Source organism: Chionomys nivalis, chromosome 3 (genome assembly GCF_950005125.1).
Source record: "Chionomys nivalis chromosome 3, mChiNiv1.1, whole genome shotgun sequence".
NCBI classification, from domain to species: Eukaryota; Metazoa; Chordata; class Mammalia; order Rodentia; family Cricetidae; genus Chionomys; species Chionomys nivalis.
This window is the reverse complement of record NC_080088.1, coordinates 65,068,326-65,085,410: the sequence shown is the minus strand read 5'-3', so window position 1 is coordinate 65,085,410 and position 17,085 is coordinate 65,068,326. Positions and strand designations below refer to the sequence as shown.

The following is a 17,085-nucleotide window of genomic DNA, read 5'->3' as shown; positions in this document are numbered from 1 at the left end:
TTCAAAAGCTGCTTGTTTTCTTCCTTCCTCCCTCCCTCCCTCCCTCCCTCCCTCCCTCCCTCCCTCCCTCCCTCCCTCCCTCCCTCCCTTCCTTCCTCCCTTTCTTCCCAGATCCCTTCCTGGATGCCCTAGCATCTTTCTTCTAATATTAATCTCAAAAATGTCATGGGGCTGAGCATATAGGCCGCTGTGAAGGTTTTAAGTGTCCCCTTGACACAATCTGCCCTAATGTCTTTCCTCCTTTATTAACCTCGAAAATGTCATGGGGCTGGGCATATAGGCAGCTTTAAGTGTCCTCCTGACACAATCTGCAGCCATCTGGGGAGAGGGTCTCAATAAAGGACTGTCTATTATGTTAGCCTGTGGGGAATCTCTGGCAAGGGTAGCCTCAGATGGGTTAAGACGGGTGAGAAGACTCACTGTGGTGGTTAGCATGAGATGTCCCCCATATTCTCAAATGTTCGAATGTGTGGTCCCCAGCTGGCCACCCTACCTGGGAGGTTCATGGATGTGGCCTTGCTGGAGGAAGTATGACACTGGCATGGTTTTGAGAGCTTAACACCTCAGTGCCGTTTGGAGTTTACCCTCTCTGCTTTCTGTGTGCAGCTAGAGACATAAGTTCTCAGATGTTCCTGCCACCATGCCGGCATGCTGCCAAACCTCCCCACCATGATGGTGATAGATTCTTAACCTTCTGGCAAATAAACCTTCTCTTTTCTAAGTTGCCTTGGTCACAGTAATTGTGTCACAGCAATGGAAAAATAACTAAACCACCCACCTCGAATGTGGGTGGAACCATTTCATGGGCTAGGATGTGGATTGAGTGATGGGGAGAAGGAGAGCTGAGAACAGGCAGGCATTAATTCATAGCTCTCTGCTCTCGATTGTACATGGAATGAAACTAGGTGCTTCATGTTCCTGTCACGTTGACTTCTCCACTGGGGTGACTGAGTATTAGTTACTCTTTCTGTTGCTATGACCAAAGCAGTTCATGGAAGTAATGTTTAATTTGGTGTTTATGGTTCCAGAGGGAAAATGTCCATCACTGTCATGGTAGGGATGTGTGGCAGCAAGCAGGCCTGACTTCTGGAACAGCAAGCTAAGAGCTTGCTCACATTTAGAGCCATAAGCAGGAAGTAGAGAGCACACTGGAGATGGCAAAAGGCTTTGAAACCCCAAAGGCCTCCCCTAGTAGCACACCCCCTCCAAGACAATACCTCCTAGTCCCCCCCAAACAGTTCCACCAACTGGGGACTCACATTCAAATATCTAAGGCTATGAGGAGCATTTTCATGCAAACTACTACAGGCTGTAACCTGGAACTGCAGACAAATAAACCCTTTCTCCCATAATGGGTATTTTTTCAGTCTGTAATCACAGCAGCAGAAAATGAATCTATGTGTGTGGCTGGGAAGATGGCTGTGCACGTGGCTGGGAAGATGGCTGTGCATGCGTCTGGGAAGATGGCTGTGCACGTGGCTGGGAAGATGGTTATGTACGTGGTTAGGAAGATGGCTGGTGGTGTTGGAGTCTAGGTGAGATGAAAGGTTATGTGCTTGGCCTTAGCTCTGACCAACCGAGCCCAGGTTGGCACCATATGCCACAGCGGTACCCTACTATGAAATGTTGGGGTCTCCCAGGTGATTAAGGTGTTTACATGGGAGTGAGACTGGGCATACTGAAAGCATCAACCATGATAGGAGATTGGTCACACCAAGACTGAACCAATACAGTAAGCAGATCTTGTGAAGTCAGTGAGAGCCAGGTTTCTCACAGAAAAAATAAAGTTCAAATACAGAAGGACATAAACCTTGAAAGAACCCTATTACGTGAAGTTGGAGACATCATGAAGTAATGTGTAAATATATAGGAATATCCACATATTAATATGACTCTGGTCAGTTTGTTAATATAAACTCTCTGATATTCTTCTGAGAAAGCCTAAGGGTTCTGAATAAGGACAAGCACACTTTACACCCAAATGTTGAGTTCTCGATTCCAGCCTCACTCCCACACCCCCAAAATTAAATCATGAAAACTTGTTAAAGAAAAATCTGATCACAATCTGACAAATACATAACATAAGCTGGACATGCAATGTGACATTAAATAGGAAAACGTTAAAACAGTGAAGACAGACCAAAGAGATATCGAAGCCACATAAGAGGGCTGGCTGCCTAAATCTGAAAAGATTTTAACAAAGTAAATAAAAATAAAGAATAGCATAGTCATTGAGCAAGCAGGACTTCCTTAATTCATAATGGCATAGGTTATGGGTTACTTATGGGTATATAAGTAAAAGGAAAAATGGATATTTTTGCAGAAAAAAAATAGCCATTAAATAATTAAGAAGTTCAAATTAGAAAGTCCTTATTTATCAAGTATGAAAGTAATAATTAAGAAAAGAAACATCAGTAGTGGGTGAAAATTTGATGAAGATAGTCTATTTATATAGTCTCAAAATATTTCTCAACAAAATAACTATTAATTACAAAGGGAAAAAGAGAAAACTTTAAAAAGAAAAGAACTGGCACACACCATATAATTAAGTAACTTAACTTATCATCATTAGTAATAGAACAAATTTAAATTATGTACATCCTGATCAGAAGGAACACACACAAACACACACACACACACACACACACACACACACACACACAAAATCATGACTGTGAAATGCCAAATTCAAACATAATGACATTTTACAAAATAACCAGACTGGGAGAATATGGGCATAGAAGAAGCAACTGAAAAATACTAAGGATATATGGCAAATAACACCATTGTGTGATCCTGGATCCCTTTCTTACAAACAGCATTACTGAGAAACATAACAAAGAGCAGACCAAGCGTTGTCAGTTAGCTTCCTGGTGACACTTCAGTTTCCTCAGGAGGACGTCCTAGTCTCTAAAAACACACACTCGACTATGTTGAAATTGTGGAACCACATGTCAACAGTTCATTCTCCTTTTTCTTTTGTGTCTATATGTATGTGTGGTATATGTACATGTGTGTCTGCATGTTTGCATGTGGACAGGTGGTTGCATACATGTGCGAATATGTGGATGTGCACATGCAAACTCCAAGCTGACATCAAGTGTCATTTGACTTGATGTGTTGAGGGCAGGATCTCTTGCAGAACCTAGGGCTGATGATTCCGACTAGCTAGTTTGCCCCAGGGATGCCCTGTCTCTGCTTTCGGAACACTGAAATTTCAGGTGGCTTCCACATGTGCCCAGTTTTTCCATGGGTTCTGAAGAGTAGGACCCTTGTCCTCATGGTTGCTTAGCGACTGCTATATTAACTGATCCATCTCTATAACCTTGGCGACTTATTTTTAAGTCATTCTGGGAAATAGAAATGATCTCTTTTTACAATTTCCCTTACAAAAACAGTAGGAGGGCAGATATGCATGAGATAATATTGCTTACCTCTCCAATTAGAAAATCCAGTAAGTAGCCAGCATATTCTGCTGGCAAGGCTCTGAGGAAATGGGCACGCACACATTTCTATCTAAATGCAAGCTGGCACGATCTCTACTGAATGAAATTTGGCAATATTTGTCTAGCCAAACTGTGTGTGCCTTTATTCTCTAAGCTAGAAATCTTGCTTCTCGAAATCTATACTAAAGACATACTGATGAAAATATGAAAAACATATATAGAAATGCTTTTCTGCAGCATTATTTATGATGGTGTAAGACTGAGAAAATTCTCAACTGAGGACTGACTGAAATAATAATGGTTCCTCCACGTGAGAGGACTACACACCCTAAGGAATGAAGAATGTGTAACTATCCTGATATAAAAGGCCCATGGAGTTATAGACGTGTAACTAATAGTTAAATTTGGTATGCCTTTGTTCATAAAAAAAAGGCAGTGTGATTATGTAATCTCTTTGGTATGCATACTATAAGCTATTACTTTCTTATAACTTGCTAATATTTCTAAATTTAAGAATAAATTCAAAAGTAGCAAAAGTGATTGTGATAAATAAATAAGGCAAAGGGGGGGAGAAAAAAGTTGAACTCGCCTGAGTATCTTCTAGCTTATGAATTTAAATTTTAAAACATTGAGATATTTTTAGAGTATCTATGCAAAATAAAAATAAATTTGAAAAGTCGACACTAAAACCCTAAGACAAATGAGTGAAACGAATCTATTACACTGTTGGCAGAGCCACGCAGAGAACTATTTTGAGTGATATTGAAGCATAATTTATTAAATCAAATTGCATGTTGGGCTCTGTTTCTAATGAGCTATCACAATTGGAGTGGGGGACTCTTCAAAACCTTGTAAATTGTTTTTCAGATTCCTTCATTGCTGAGAACGTCAGTGTATTATTTTGAGGTTATTGTATGTAGGAGGACAAAACAGATGAACCATTCTTGGTTCTCTGAGAACTGGAACTTCCAGCATAAAGTGGAAACACAAGTAGAATCCTCACAGCAAAGTAGAGCACTTGTAGTCCTAAACTCCATCTGTAAGTGTCATTAAGAACTCACACTTCACTGTATCTGAACTTCTTCACTGAGTATGCTTCTGGAAAATGCCTACGACCAAAGACTCAACATGACAAAAATGAGATATGTGACACTCCAGCTGAGCACTCTCGGTCAATCCACGCCAGAGGTAAGCAGAGAATGAACAAATATTTGCTTTTAAAAATATTTATAATAGCACTACAGCTCAGATATACTTAAGAATGAATCTGAGAAAGAATGTGCAAGCTTCACGTACTGACAACAGCAAACTACAGATGAGGGGAATCAAAGGACACCTAAAGAAGTCTACATCCATGTAGAAAATATCCAGAGCTATAAATATGGTCATTTTCTACAACTGACCTAAAGATTCAGCACAATACCAATCAAAATCTCCTCACAGATTAAAGAAGTAAACCATTAAAGAAACCATTTTCTGAGTCATTTTGAAAAGAAAGGAGTCTATATTTGTGATGGTGTCTTCTCACTTTTACAACAAAATACTTGACCATAATCAGCCTGAGGGAGGGAGGGATTACAGTACAAGAGAATACAGTCCATCATGAAGAGGGAATCACGGGGGTGGAAGCCAGAGAGAGCTGGTCACAGTACATCCACAGTCAGGAAGCAGAGAGATGAATACTGGTTTCCAACTGACTTTCTCCTTTTTATTCCACTCAGGAAGCCAGCCCTTGGAAGGGTGCCAGACATGGTTAAGGTAGGACAACCCACATACCTTAGCCTAATGAGGATAATCTTTCATGGGCATGCTCAAAAACAGAACTACTCGAGATCATCCATCATAGACGTGACTCCTGGGTGACTTCAGAGCTTGTCAAGTTGACAGTAGTTTTAACTGTCACAAACCATCTCTGATAAACTTGTCGCTTGAGCACACCATTTTAAGTCGTAAAACTCCACTTTTATCACTAGGACGTTTCCTTTTCAGCTCAAAATGTGATATACATTTAGTCTGTCTCCAAAAGTCCCCAAATCTTTAATGGGTTCCAGCACTACTCAAAAGCCCAAAGTCCAAGTCTAACCTAAGCATCAAGACCCACTCTTAAGTTATGTTCAAAAGGTGCACATTTTTAGTTACAAGTTACATATTTTTAGCATGCAATATCATACCATAAACCAGTAGTTCTCAGTCTTTTTAGTTCTGTGACTCCTTAATACAGTTCCTCATGTTGTGGTGACCCCCCCCATACCATAAAATTATCTCATTGCTACTTCATAACTGTAATTTTGCTACTGTTGCACATTGTACTGTAAATATCTGATCCTCAGGATCTCTGCTATGCGACCCCTGTGAAAGGGTCATTCGAATCCCAAAGGGGTTAGGACACAGGTTGACAGCCGCTGCCATAAACATTCTAACTGCCAAGAGAAGAACGGGTCCTCAGGAAGAAATGCTGAAAGCAAAGTATGTTCTAAAGGCAGCGGAGCAGATCTCAAACCCTACAGCTCCATATTCAGCACCTGCAGCTCATGATGTGATCACATGGGCCCCACAGGGCTTGGGCAGCCCCACTGTCTGTTTCTGGCACTTACAGCATACATGGCCTCTTTCTTAGGCCAATTCCACTCCATGCCTGCAGCTTTCCCCATCAGATATACCACGGTCCCAGCATCCTGGTGTATCCGCTGACACGTAGACACTACAGATTCAGCCAGTGCCCTCTTGAGGGAGTCTTGCAAGGACTCTGACCCTGTCACACATTTCCTAGCAGCAGGTCTCGGGAACAAGGGACCATGATCATGGATTCTATGACCCCCTCATCATTGCATCTTTCATGCCGTCAAATTCAATTACATATGGACAGTGCTGCCAAGTTCTTCTGCCAGCTTAAGCTATAACCTGGTCTCTTTGGACTCCAGCTCTATTAGGGTCTGTGTGAGGACCCTGGAAAGAACTTTCTTTAGGCAGTTGATTTAAAGGAGCAGGAATTCCTGTTAGCTGTAGTCTCAATTTCAGCTCTCTTCCTTTCAAATAAGTTAGCATTTCAAGTTTCAAGCTTTGATGAATGGAGTCTTGCCATCAGAGTACATTTCTTATTGCCCCGATGTAGAAGAAGATACTTTTTTAAAAGTTAGTCTCTTTTTCAGTATGTACTATAGCTCCAAAGTTCTTACTCCCAAACCAACTGCACAGTTTTACATCCTTCTGCCCAAATTTCTGCTCCATTTCACTGTAGCATGGATAAGTGCAGGGAAAGGTAGCCATGAAACAGCCAATGAACGCTTTCCTGTCAAGAAATATCCTCCATCTAACTAATTACTCCATTGCATTTGAATTCAACTTCACTCAGGTTCTCCAGACATGGGTGGAATGAAACAAGACTCTTGGCCAAACTATCGCATGAATGGCCCCTAGCCCAATTTCTGATGAAGTCCTTGTTCCTCTTTGAAACCTCATGATCCAGGCAAGCCCTGTCTGTTCCTCTCAGCTTTTCTTGTCTCCTCAATTCCCATCAGAATGACCCATTGAACTCTGTTTCCAACGTGCTAGGACTTTTTCACCTGAAAGTACCAGACTCTTTTGTTTTCTAGTCCTCTTTTTAAACAAATGTATGAGAACAATGCACATGCAGATGAGTTGGTTCAAATGATCATAAAACCAAAGCCGAGTCACTTTCTGATGGCCTGTGGATATAACACATAGGTATAAAATAGCGGAACTTACCTTTTCGCTCACACACAGATACTGTTATGCTATTCTGTGATTCAACAAGATGGTGCAGTTTTACAGACTGCTGCAAAGAGAAGGAAAACAAACAACATTTATCTCTTTAAGTACAGACCCCAGCATGGAGCTCAGAATTGAGCAAGCCCTCTGTCAACATGGAGGGCTTTAGGCTGCCAGCTGGAGACCCTGGTGGAAGAGATTGTCTTTCCACTGGTGATTTTTTTTTGATAATTTCATCACATTGACAGTGAATCACAGCAAGAGACAAAAATAAAGAAATACATTTTATTCCATATTTAATAAGAAAGCATTGGGTGAATGACCTGTTTAAGCTTCCAATCATTTCAGGTTTTCATTTTTTTTATCCTACTATTATTATTTGAGACACTCCCTAAGGGGACAGGCTCACAGGCTCTGCCTCTCCCAGGAGAACTATGGGAAGTTAATGGCTGCTGGAATTGAGAGTGTGGTTTTCTTCAGGGATATAATCACTGGTAAGTTGCCAAGGCTCCAGAAAATAACACCTAATCAAATTTACACAGGCAACCTTAATAAGCCAGTGGGTCACACACACACCATCAAAGGAGGACAGGGCCTTGTTGGAAAAAAGGTTTCAGTGGGATGGGGGAAGAATGAGAGAAGGAAAGAAGTAGAGAAATCACAGTGACCAATATATATATGAAATATATATATATATATATATGAAATTGTCATAGAATATTTAAATAACACCCTGATAAATATGCCATAAGAATATTCAGTACAATCAGATATGGTCAGAGAGTATTATACTACTAACTCATCCTTCCATTCATTTCTGCATTCACTCAACCAACATTGACTAGCAGCAGCTTTTATGTCCCTAAGGTTGTGTTAAGAAAGAGGATAGAAGGGGAAACAGCAGCCGGGCGATGGTGGCGCACGCCTTTAATCCCAGCACTCGGGAGGCAGAGGCAGGCGGATCTCTGTGAGTTCGAGACCAGCCTGGTCTACAGAGCTAGTTCCAGGACAGGCTCCAAAGCCACAGAGAAACCCTGTCTCGAAAAACCAAAAAAAAAAAAAAAAAAAAAGAAGGGGAAACAGCAGAAACACGACTCTTACTCTCAATAAACTTTCTTAAAGGTATATTTTTAAAATATATATTAAAATATTTATATATTTTAGTCACTTAGTCATATAGATACATAAATTTACAAACAATAAACTAGACACATGCTTCCATGTAATACAAGTTACTATAGATATAAAGGGTGAAAAACCTTATATAAAGTTCTCATTGCCGCTTTGCTTTAGTAGCAAAAGAATATGAAACACCTAAGAATCGATCAGCAGTCAAAATAGTCAGCACCTAATTATAAAACTACATTAGACTAAGGAAAATATCTGTGTTGATATGGAACAATACTAAAGATATACTTAGTTAAAATGCAACTGCAAAATAGTGCTTATGGTATACTTTTATTCTGAAAAATGTGTGTGTGTGTGTGTGTGTGCATGTGTGTGTGTGTTATGGTAAAATGTAAGGAACATCTGACCCCAGTAAGTCCTAAAAGTCCAGCCTGGACACTGGTGATTCTTCCAGTGGAAAGGAATCAGATTTTTATTTACAGTATTCCTCTGCCTTAAATTATTTAACATACCCGCATATTGTTCCTTGTACAAGAGAAAATGACTAGCTAATTTTAAATGTTTTTTTAAAAAATTTCATTTCAAATTACCTGTAGACTTTGGGATTCTATTGGTGCCGTTAACAAAAGTCGTTTAGATGGGAGCATGAAGGAAGAAATCATGTCAGCACGTAAAGAGTGAAAAAAAAACTGTTTAGAGCATAAGAGAGGATATAAAAAGTCAAGATTTGTAGTAAAAGGAAGAAGGAAGCCATAGCAGCTACTGAAGCTGGGTGCAGAGCAAAGAGAAAATGTTCCTTTCTTGGAGCTTTGCGCTTAAGATTGACGAAGCTTGAGAATGTTGGACACGGATAACCTCTTGGGAAGACACATAGAGGAGAGTCACCTGTGGGTTGCACAAACACCCTAGAGGGAAAAGCAGGTGTCTGGGTGCAGACAGATGATGATATCTTAGGCGTTTCCTTTACTGTGGCGAGAGGGAGGCAGAGCCAGGGCTGCAGAGATTAGAGCATTTGGCAATAGAGAGTGGGGAGTTGAGCAAATTTCATACGAGGCTTTTATCAATGTGGAGACATGGTTTGTAAGATTGTCTGCTGAGAAAGCAAAGATGAAAAGATGGGCACCTCGGAAGAAAGACAGCTTGAAGCGTATTTTTACAGTGTGGAAGAACACTTTGATCAGGGTGTACAGAAAACTCGCCAGGAGGAAGTTGGTACTTATGGGTTTGTATGTGATCAACTCATCTGGGCTGTGTGGTTTTCTTCCAACAGCACCTAGGCCCCCTGCTATTAGTGTAATGGAACCCAAGTGGTGAACTAGAACTTTAGTAGGCAGACACCAAACAAACAAAAAGATCAAGGAGTGTATATTAACACAGGTTCCTATGTCTTCTGAAGGACTAGGATTGCAGCAAGAGAAAGGGGTCACCGCTGGACGGCGGCAGCTTTGCTCTGCTTTCATAAACATAAGCTTGTTTCACGTGGATGGGGCCTTGCTGTCTCAAGACTGTTGCAGAAGAACAAACTGGTGAAGCCAACTGCACGGCCAAGGGAAACTCACCTGTCTGAGATCATACACGGTCAAAGCTATGGAAATGACAGACATGAGGATGATGGCAAGGGCATATTCCTTGTAATCTTCACTGAACCACAAACAGACACTGAAGAGTTGAAAGATGTAAAATGGATTTAGAACCTGTCAGCAGACATAAAGACAGGAAGACAAGAATGGCATTTGGGCTTCACACAGAGCTGTTCGTTGGCTTGTTTTCGTAGCTGGCACAGTGACATCAATCACCCCGCGCGCTATGTTATTCTTCTTGTTGTTGTATTTGATCAGCAGGTTCCACATACTAGAGAATGTGCTGAGCCACGTCACCTAAATCCTTTCATTTCTTTCCCATAATTATCTCACTAAACAGAAGTCATTACTTATCTCTATTGTGAAGATAAGGACACAGAGCCTCAGATCTTGAGAAATTTGCTCAAGGTCATACAGCTATGATTGTCATGGAGCCAAAAATCTAAACCCTTGGAGTGTTCTAAGCCCGGAGGGCTTATTTTAATCACGGCTGCACTTGGCAATCCACGAAGTTGCTCTTCACATGCCATTGTGGCAAGCAACAGAGTAATCAATGAAGAGTAGATGTTATCGCCTCCCATTAATACTTCCTGGACTCCAGAAAGGCGACATACTCAGGTTTGCAGAATTCAACTACCCCGTCTTGTGGCCCCTCTATGACAAAATGGCACAAACAATGCCGTTAATGAACTTTCCACTGGTGAATGAAAATAAGAGAGCCTTTTTCTATATGTAGGGAGCTACGCTGGCGGGGCAAGCGGGGACCACACATCTAGGTCATGGGGAGGGAACAGACATCAACATCAATGCTTGCAGTCCTGACTTAGTTAAAAATAGGTTGTGTTTTTTCTCAAATTCATTGTAGTTGCTCACAGGAACAGAAGTCCTGGCTTCTGGTGAGAGAGGAAGCCCACAGAACCTTTCTCAACCAATTTGCTTTACTTTCTGTCATTCTCAAACATGTTTAGAAATATTGAGAAAGTATCTTGAATTTGGGAAGCCTTTTTAAGGCAAAGATAAATGGAGATGAAATATCAGCAATACACAGAGGACTGCTGTATGGTTTAAAAATAATAAATCCAACAATAAAAGCACAGGAGAGCATTTTTACCTTAGTAAATGATGGTCACCCATTCTTTCCCTCTCACACATACATTGAGATCAGCAGAGCTTAGGAAGGCTAAACAGATATGGCTTTCTCCTTACAGTTTTGGATACTGAGGTAACTGTATACATTGTCTAAGAAAAATATTTTTTGTTCCTAAAATAAACGTGATTTTGGTTTCACAGAACTGAAATGAGCTAAGCAGCACAGTATTTTAAGAAAAGGGGAAACCCCAGCATTCTTCTAAATCATCAGATAAGAAGAGGACCCATGAGTGCCACAGCCTGCACTGTAGTGTGCAGTGTGTACAGAGCGTGAAGGAAAAGAGCGCATGGCATGTCCAGAAAGCATGGTTGGCATTCTCTTAAGACATTTTATTAACAAGCAGCATCCCCAACTGGCCAGACAAAAATTCATCATGTTCCACCCAATGTCTGGGCAAAACACTGGAGAAATTACCTCTTTGATGAGCAGTTTCCAAATAGGTGTGATTTCAACATCAATAGCATTAGGCCCACATATTAGCCTCCTACAGAGAGAGACCACAGAGCACTCAGTCAGCAAAGAAAGAAACTAGCTCCCTGCACATTCAAAAAAAAGTCTGTTCCATGTTCCTTTTCTCACTTCTCAGGGTCAACTGAAGTGTCTCTTGTTATATAGCACACCCACATATCTCAACATAACTAAAGAATATGAGGGGTCGCGGGAGCAAAACCAGAAAACCAGGTCACGAACTACACTCCCTGAAGTCTAAATATTTCCCCTAAGTAGTACTTTCAGTATCTAATATTAACTACTTTATCCCAAATGCTTTCAGAACCCATATGTTCTCAAGCCTTTCTCTCCCCCTCCACTAGTCCATGGAAATGGAATGGGGAAATCATGAAGACTGAATATTTGTAGTGGCACGAAAATTCCATATCTGTTGTTTATGCCCATATTCAGGAGTTCGCTGCGGCTGAATGTTTGCTTTAATGTGTGCAGAAAAGTCCTTGATTCTCAGAAAAAGTTCAACATTGGACTTATACATCCCACTACCTGATAATCCCAGAATTGGGATGTTTCCATTATGCAGAGACATGGCCTTTATGAACACTTTTCTTGTGGAGAATACTAACCATTCTCTGGGCCTTCCGTTTAGACTCTCAGATAAAACAGCTTTGCAAAATGCGTTCACTATGGTCCTCCATTTTTATGTAAACATGAATAATTTTGGTAATCTCACGAAAATGAAGACTCTGCTTCAGTAGGAGTAAGGGGCATACTGGGATTCTGCATTGCTTACAAGCATGCAGGCAATACTGAGGCTGCAATGGGCTCCATCTGCTCCAAGTACCAGGAATAGGTCTCTGCCCCTCCCGCTTTAAGAAGTGTGTGTGTGTGAGTGTGTGTGTGGATTGTGTGTGTGTGAAATTGTGCATGATGCCAAAAGAGGGCACTGGATCATCCACAACTTCAGTTTCCTGTGGTTGTGAGGAGTCTGATCTGAGTGCTCAGAGCCAAACCCAGGTCATCTGGAAGAGCAGTAAGTGCCCTTAGCGGCCAAACCGCATCTCCAGCCCTTTTCTCCTCATTTTATGGCTACGAGAGTAAGACCCAAATGAAAGAGATATTTGCTCAAAGCCACAGATTCTGAACAATCAAGTGCCCACTCCAAACCCTGTTTCTATGCTAGTGATTGATTTGGGATGGTGGAGCTACACATGCACACACCTCGGAAGGTCTTGATCTAAAGCACTGTGAGTGGTATTATGTGGAGCTCAGCCAGTCTCCCCCACCATGTGTACTTGTATGTACACATACATGTGCTGTGTGTGTGTGTGTTTCCATCTTTTTGACCTTGTGGAGCTCAGCCAGTTTCCCCCACGATGTGTGCTTGTATGTGCACATGCATGCGTGGTGTGTGCGTCTATGTGTGTGTGTGTTTCCCTCTTTGTGACCTTGTTCAAGTCATGAAATCTTTCTGAGCCTCACACTGCACATATCTTCTACCAGATTTGTGGTCATACCTGTTCTACCCCCAATCCCATCAAAAAAGGGGAGGGGGTTTCTCTGAAGATGTATAAGATCATGCATTGGACACATCTTTTTTGATATTAGTGAATCAAGACTGCCTACTGGGCTGGCTAACCAATCACAGCCCTTTGGAGATAATATAGACACAGTGCCTGTAGTACCTGATCTCCTGTTCTTCTGATGTCAGACCTAATCCGAATTTTTGATGTATCTTTGCAGAACTGAGCCAGTCTTCCAGGGAGCTAAAACAATAGAAAGAATCTGGTGACGGTGATGTTGGCAAAACAGTGCCTGCCTTCTTTGGATGTGGAAGCAACTTACCCAATTTTTTGAAACTGTCCTTCTAAGTTATTCCAAACATATCTTATTTTCTGCACTTTTATGTATCTAACCTACAAAAAGAAAAAGAAGTATTACAAGAGTCTCCAGTTTGAAGATCAGGGCACACACAGAGACTCGGGGGTCATCTTCTGGCCAGCACGCTTCACCATACGGATAAATAGGAGAGTAAATGAAGTGCAGTCTGAACATTTCACTACCTTGCAAACTAATAAGGAAATAAAACATATCACAAAATAAACGTTATGTTTTATAGTCCAATATGTATGCTAGAGAAACATCTGTAATAAATATATAATAGTACATCTATATATAACGACATTTAATATGTTGCCCTAAAATACTGCAGAAATATAGAAAAGACAGGTGGCTGAAGGCACCATGGAAGAGATAACATCAGAACCGGTACGTTAAAGGGTAGGAAGAATGTTGGTCCAATGAAGACTGAATAGAATAAGTCAATGAGTTAGTTGAGAGGCAAGAAGCAAGAAAACAAGCCTGTTTGATTGCAGAGTGATGGATAAGGCTGGAGGGGGGCATAAACTAGGGCTACATTGTGAGCTACACAGATGCTGGCATGAGTCAGGAGCATCCTTGCCTCGCAGACGATGAGTTTGTAGAGTAGCCTACAGAAGACGTGATGCAGTAGCCTACAGAAGACGTGATGCAGTAGCCTACAGAAGACATGATACAGTAGCCTACAGAAGACGTGATGAAGAAGAGCGAGGTGGCTGCAAGGAGAAAGAGGAGCCTGTTGCAGTCAAGTATACTCTGGAGAGTAGGGCTCTGTGGGTCTTGGCAGAGGAAAGGAAAAGAGATTCTTGCTTATGACCATTCTTCTGATTCCCATAAGCAGTTTTTTTTATGGTGATACAAATTCCAAGAACTGGTGAGCTCAGTAAGCACAAAGAGAAGCAGTGGGGCTCTGGGTTTGCTGTGGGGTAATAGTTATCACCCCAGGGTGCTTAGAAGAATCCAGAAAGCTTTAAGGAATATTGCTGTTTGGGTCCTGTGGCCACGAGATTTAATTTGTCTGCAGTGTGCTTTGAACATAAATATTTTTAAATTTCCCCAGGTAATTCTAACGTGCAGCTGAAGTTGAGGAATACCACTCGAGGCTTCCTGGTTTAGCTGCTCTTCTATTTGTGTCCTTGAGAACTTCAACTATCTTTTCCCGTGCCTCAGTTTCTCCAGGAATAAATTTTTAGCATTTGACCAGATTACGTCTAAGTTCCATTTAGCTCCTTTCTGTGTAGTCTACATTTATTAATGTTATAGTCAACCATCAGGTACATTTTGAAGCTGGGAAAAGCCTCTAACTGGTGTGTAATGAAAGTATTCAATACATTTCTGTAAAATAAATGACTGTTATGTAAAAGTACATGTCAGCTAGAAAATACAGTTTAAATCTCTAAATGCCAAATTCTTAATGAATCATTATTCTATTCAGTGATCATATAGCGCTCTCTCACTCTCTCCCTCCCTCCCTCCTCTCTCTGGATGTCAAGCAAAAATGCTAAATCTTATAATTTGTAAAAATTCCAATGAGATTTGTTACAAAAGAAATTCTTTGAAAACATGCCTATTTCCAATCGATTTTCCATATGAAACTGGAGCAAATTGCCACTGGGAAAAATGCGTCCTACATAAGCTGTCAAACACAGGGAGGAAAGAACATTTGAAAGTAACCAACCCTGAGGCTTGTTAGCCAACACAGCCCAGGTTGGAACCTCCAGTTTCTTCCTTTACAGCTTAAATTCCTTTGAATGTCCCCCGTGGTTCTGCAAACTGAGCCACCAGCCACAGCTGGTCCATGAACGCTTAGTGCTCATTGCACTAAGTATCTTCAGGTCTTCCTGAAGAAGTTCAGGTATTATTATCGCCATTGCTTTGCTTCTGACAGTGGTTTTGATTTCATCACTCCAGAGGCTAGAGTCTTGGCTCCAGCATTTCAGGCTCCGTCCTCACAGCCTCAGAGTAAGTCTGCAAGCCCCCTGACTTTAGGGTTCAAAGTGCACTAAGTGAGGGATGCTGACAGTTTTAATTGCACAAATTTGATGATCTGTGTTGGATACATTGTAAACAACAAGCTGTGTGTAGAATGAGAGTACACACACACAGAGACACACACACAGACACACACACACAGACACACACACACACACACACACACACACACACTGGGCTCACATCAAGCCAGACTAAAACACAGAGAACATGATACAAACGAAATATCCACAAGCCAAGCCTACAACAAGCCAGAATGAAGAGGTCACTGATAAGTTTGATCTCAGGCCATAAAATGGAATGGTTACCTTTTGACAATTTCTGAGGCTATTCCTCAGAATTAGTGAAAACCTAAGTCCATGACTGACCGTTGAAGCATCTTTGAGTACATATACGCAAGTAAACTCGTACACATAAAATAAACGATTCTTTAATTCTCTGGCACCTCAGAGATGGTATTTACTCACCTTTAGATCTGGCTTTCTTATGGCTCTGTTTATGATATATTCCTCATCTGTAATGAGAGGGTGGTCAGGAGTGAGACCAGATGTTCTGTTCAATGCTGACAAGGAGATCCACATTACCCTTTTCCAAGAATAAATTTTGAATTCATCCTGGGGAATAGACATCAAAACCCCCAGGGAGTTAAGAGAAGTCGTCAGGCTAAAATTTATGCTGAAAAACATCATTTCGATAATGTTGTGAGTTATTAAGCTAATGAACAATCTAGACAGAAATGTCCATCATTGAAATGTGACACACATACAATGCCTTTGGATCTTAAGAGACAAAGATTTGTGGCCGTTTATTAAGATATCTGAACAGAAATACAAGACGCCAACACAAAGGCCGAAGCCAGAGAGGAAGAGGCACATTCCCAGACAAGAGATTTCACCGTCACCTTTCAGTTCAACTGGCAACTTCACACTTCGGAAAACAAACCCTGTGTCATTCAAGGGACTGAATGTCCCTGTGAGCACAAGAAAACCCAATGAATGGAACCACCCCTGTGTTTCAAGGTTTAATTCAAAATCCACTTTTCCTTGAACAGTCTCACGGACACGCTCCCTTCAAGAGGAAAAGGAGAACATTTCTAAACTCTCATCACAGTGACTTCAGAAGGTTCTCCATCCTCATATTTCTCTTAGATCAGCTTGAAGTGAGAAATAAGGCTTACTGACTGTAAGCCGGCCCTCGGTGTGGTGTCCTGCCACCTTCTCAATGCGAGTACAGTGCAAAGCTGAAGACCACTGGCTGCGTGCATCAATTACACAGAGGGGAGTGATTGTATTAAGCAAGGTGGGATTGAAGAAGTGCCCATACAGCATGACCCTAAACGACATTATTTCCCTTTCCAGTTGGCTGATTTATTCCTCATGAGTACAGGCTTGGTGAGCAGCTATTACACAGCTTCCTTGTAGAGTAGTGTGATAATAACAGCAACTGCTATCTGAATGATAAACAGGCACCCACTTGATGTCTGATGCACCTCAGGGGTTAAGAATGGTGATGATGGAAGTCTAAGCACAAGAGTTAATGACTGGGGATGTAGATTGAAGCTGAAGTTCATCCTCCCCACCACATACACACTTGAAGATGCCCGAGTTCTCTGAATTAGGCAACAGGTAGCAAGGAGAGGCTGCAGTAGTTGTGGCTGGGCTTGGCTGTTTGCTATCCCGAAGAGAAGACTCCTCTCTCCTGCTATCCCCTGGGGCAGGAACACCCTCCCTCCTCT

The 17,085-nt window shown here is 41.5% G+C and overlaps 1 protein-coding gene across 6 annotated transcripts in view; it reads right to left on the bottom strand.

Moving 5' to 3' along the window:
• Positions 1-17,085, bottom strand: part of Atp13a4 (ATPase 13A4) — a 134,833-nt gene that overhangs the window by 63,781 nt on the left and 53,967 nt on the right. For 4 of the 6 annotated variants that reach the window (XR_009056816.1, XM_057764221.1, XM_057764225.1 and 1 more), the window contains exons 3-8: positions 15,818-15,964; positions 13,326-13,396; positions 13,166-13,246; positions 11,448-11,517; positions 9,863-9,997; positions 7,173-7,242 (exon numbers count right to left, since the gene is read on the bottom strand). Coding sequence is in view for 5 of the 6 variants with exons in the window: in XM_057764221.1 (XP_057620204.1) it covers positions 7,173-7,242; positions 9,863-9,997; positions 11,448-11,517; positions 13,166-13,246; positions 13,326-13,396; positions 15,818-15,964 (574 nt within the window). In the remaining variant the exon portion in view is untranslated. The remainder of the gene's footprint in view (positions 1-7,172; positions 7,243-9,862; positions 9,998-11,447; positions 11,518-13,165; positions 13,247-13,325; positions 13,397-15,817; positions 15,965-17,085) is intronic. The other 2 variants (XM_057764222.1, XM_057764224.1) reach the window with 2 other exon arrangements.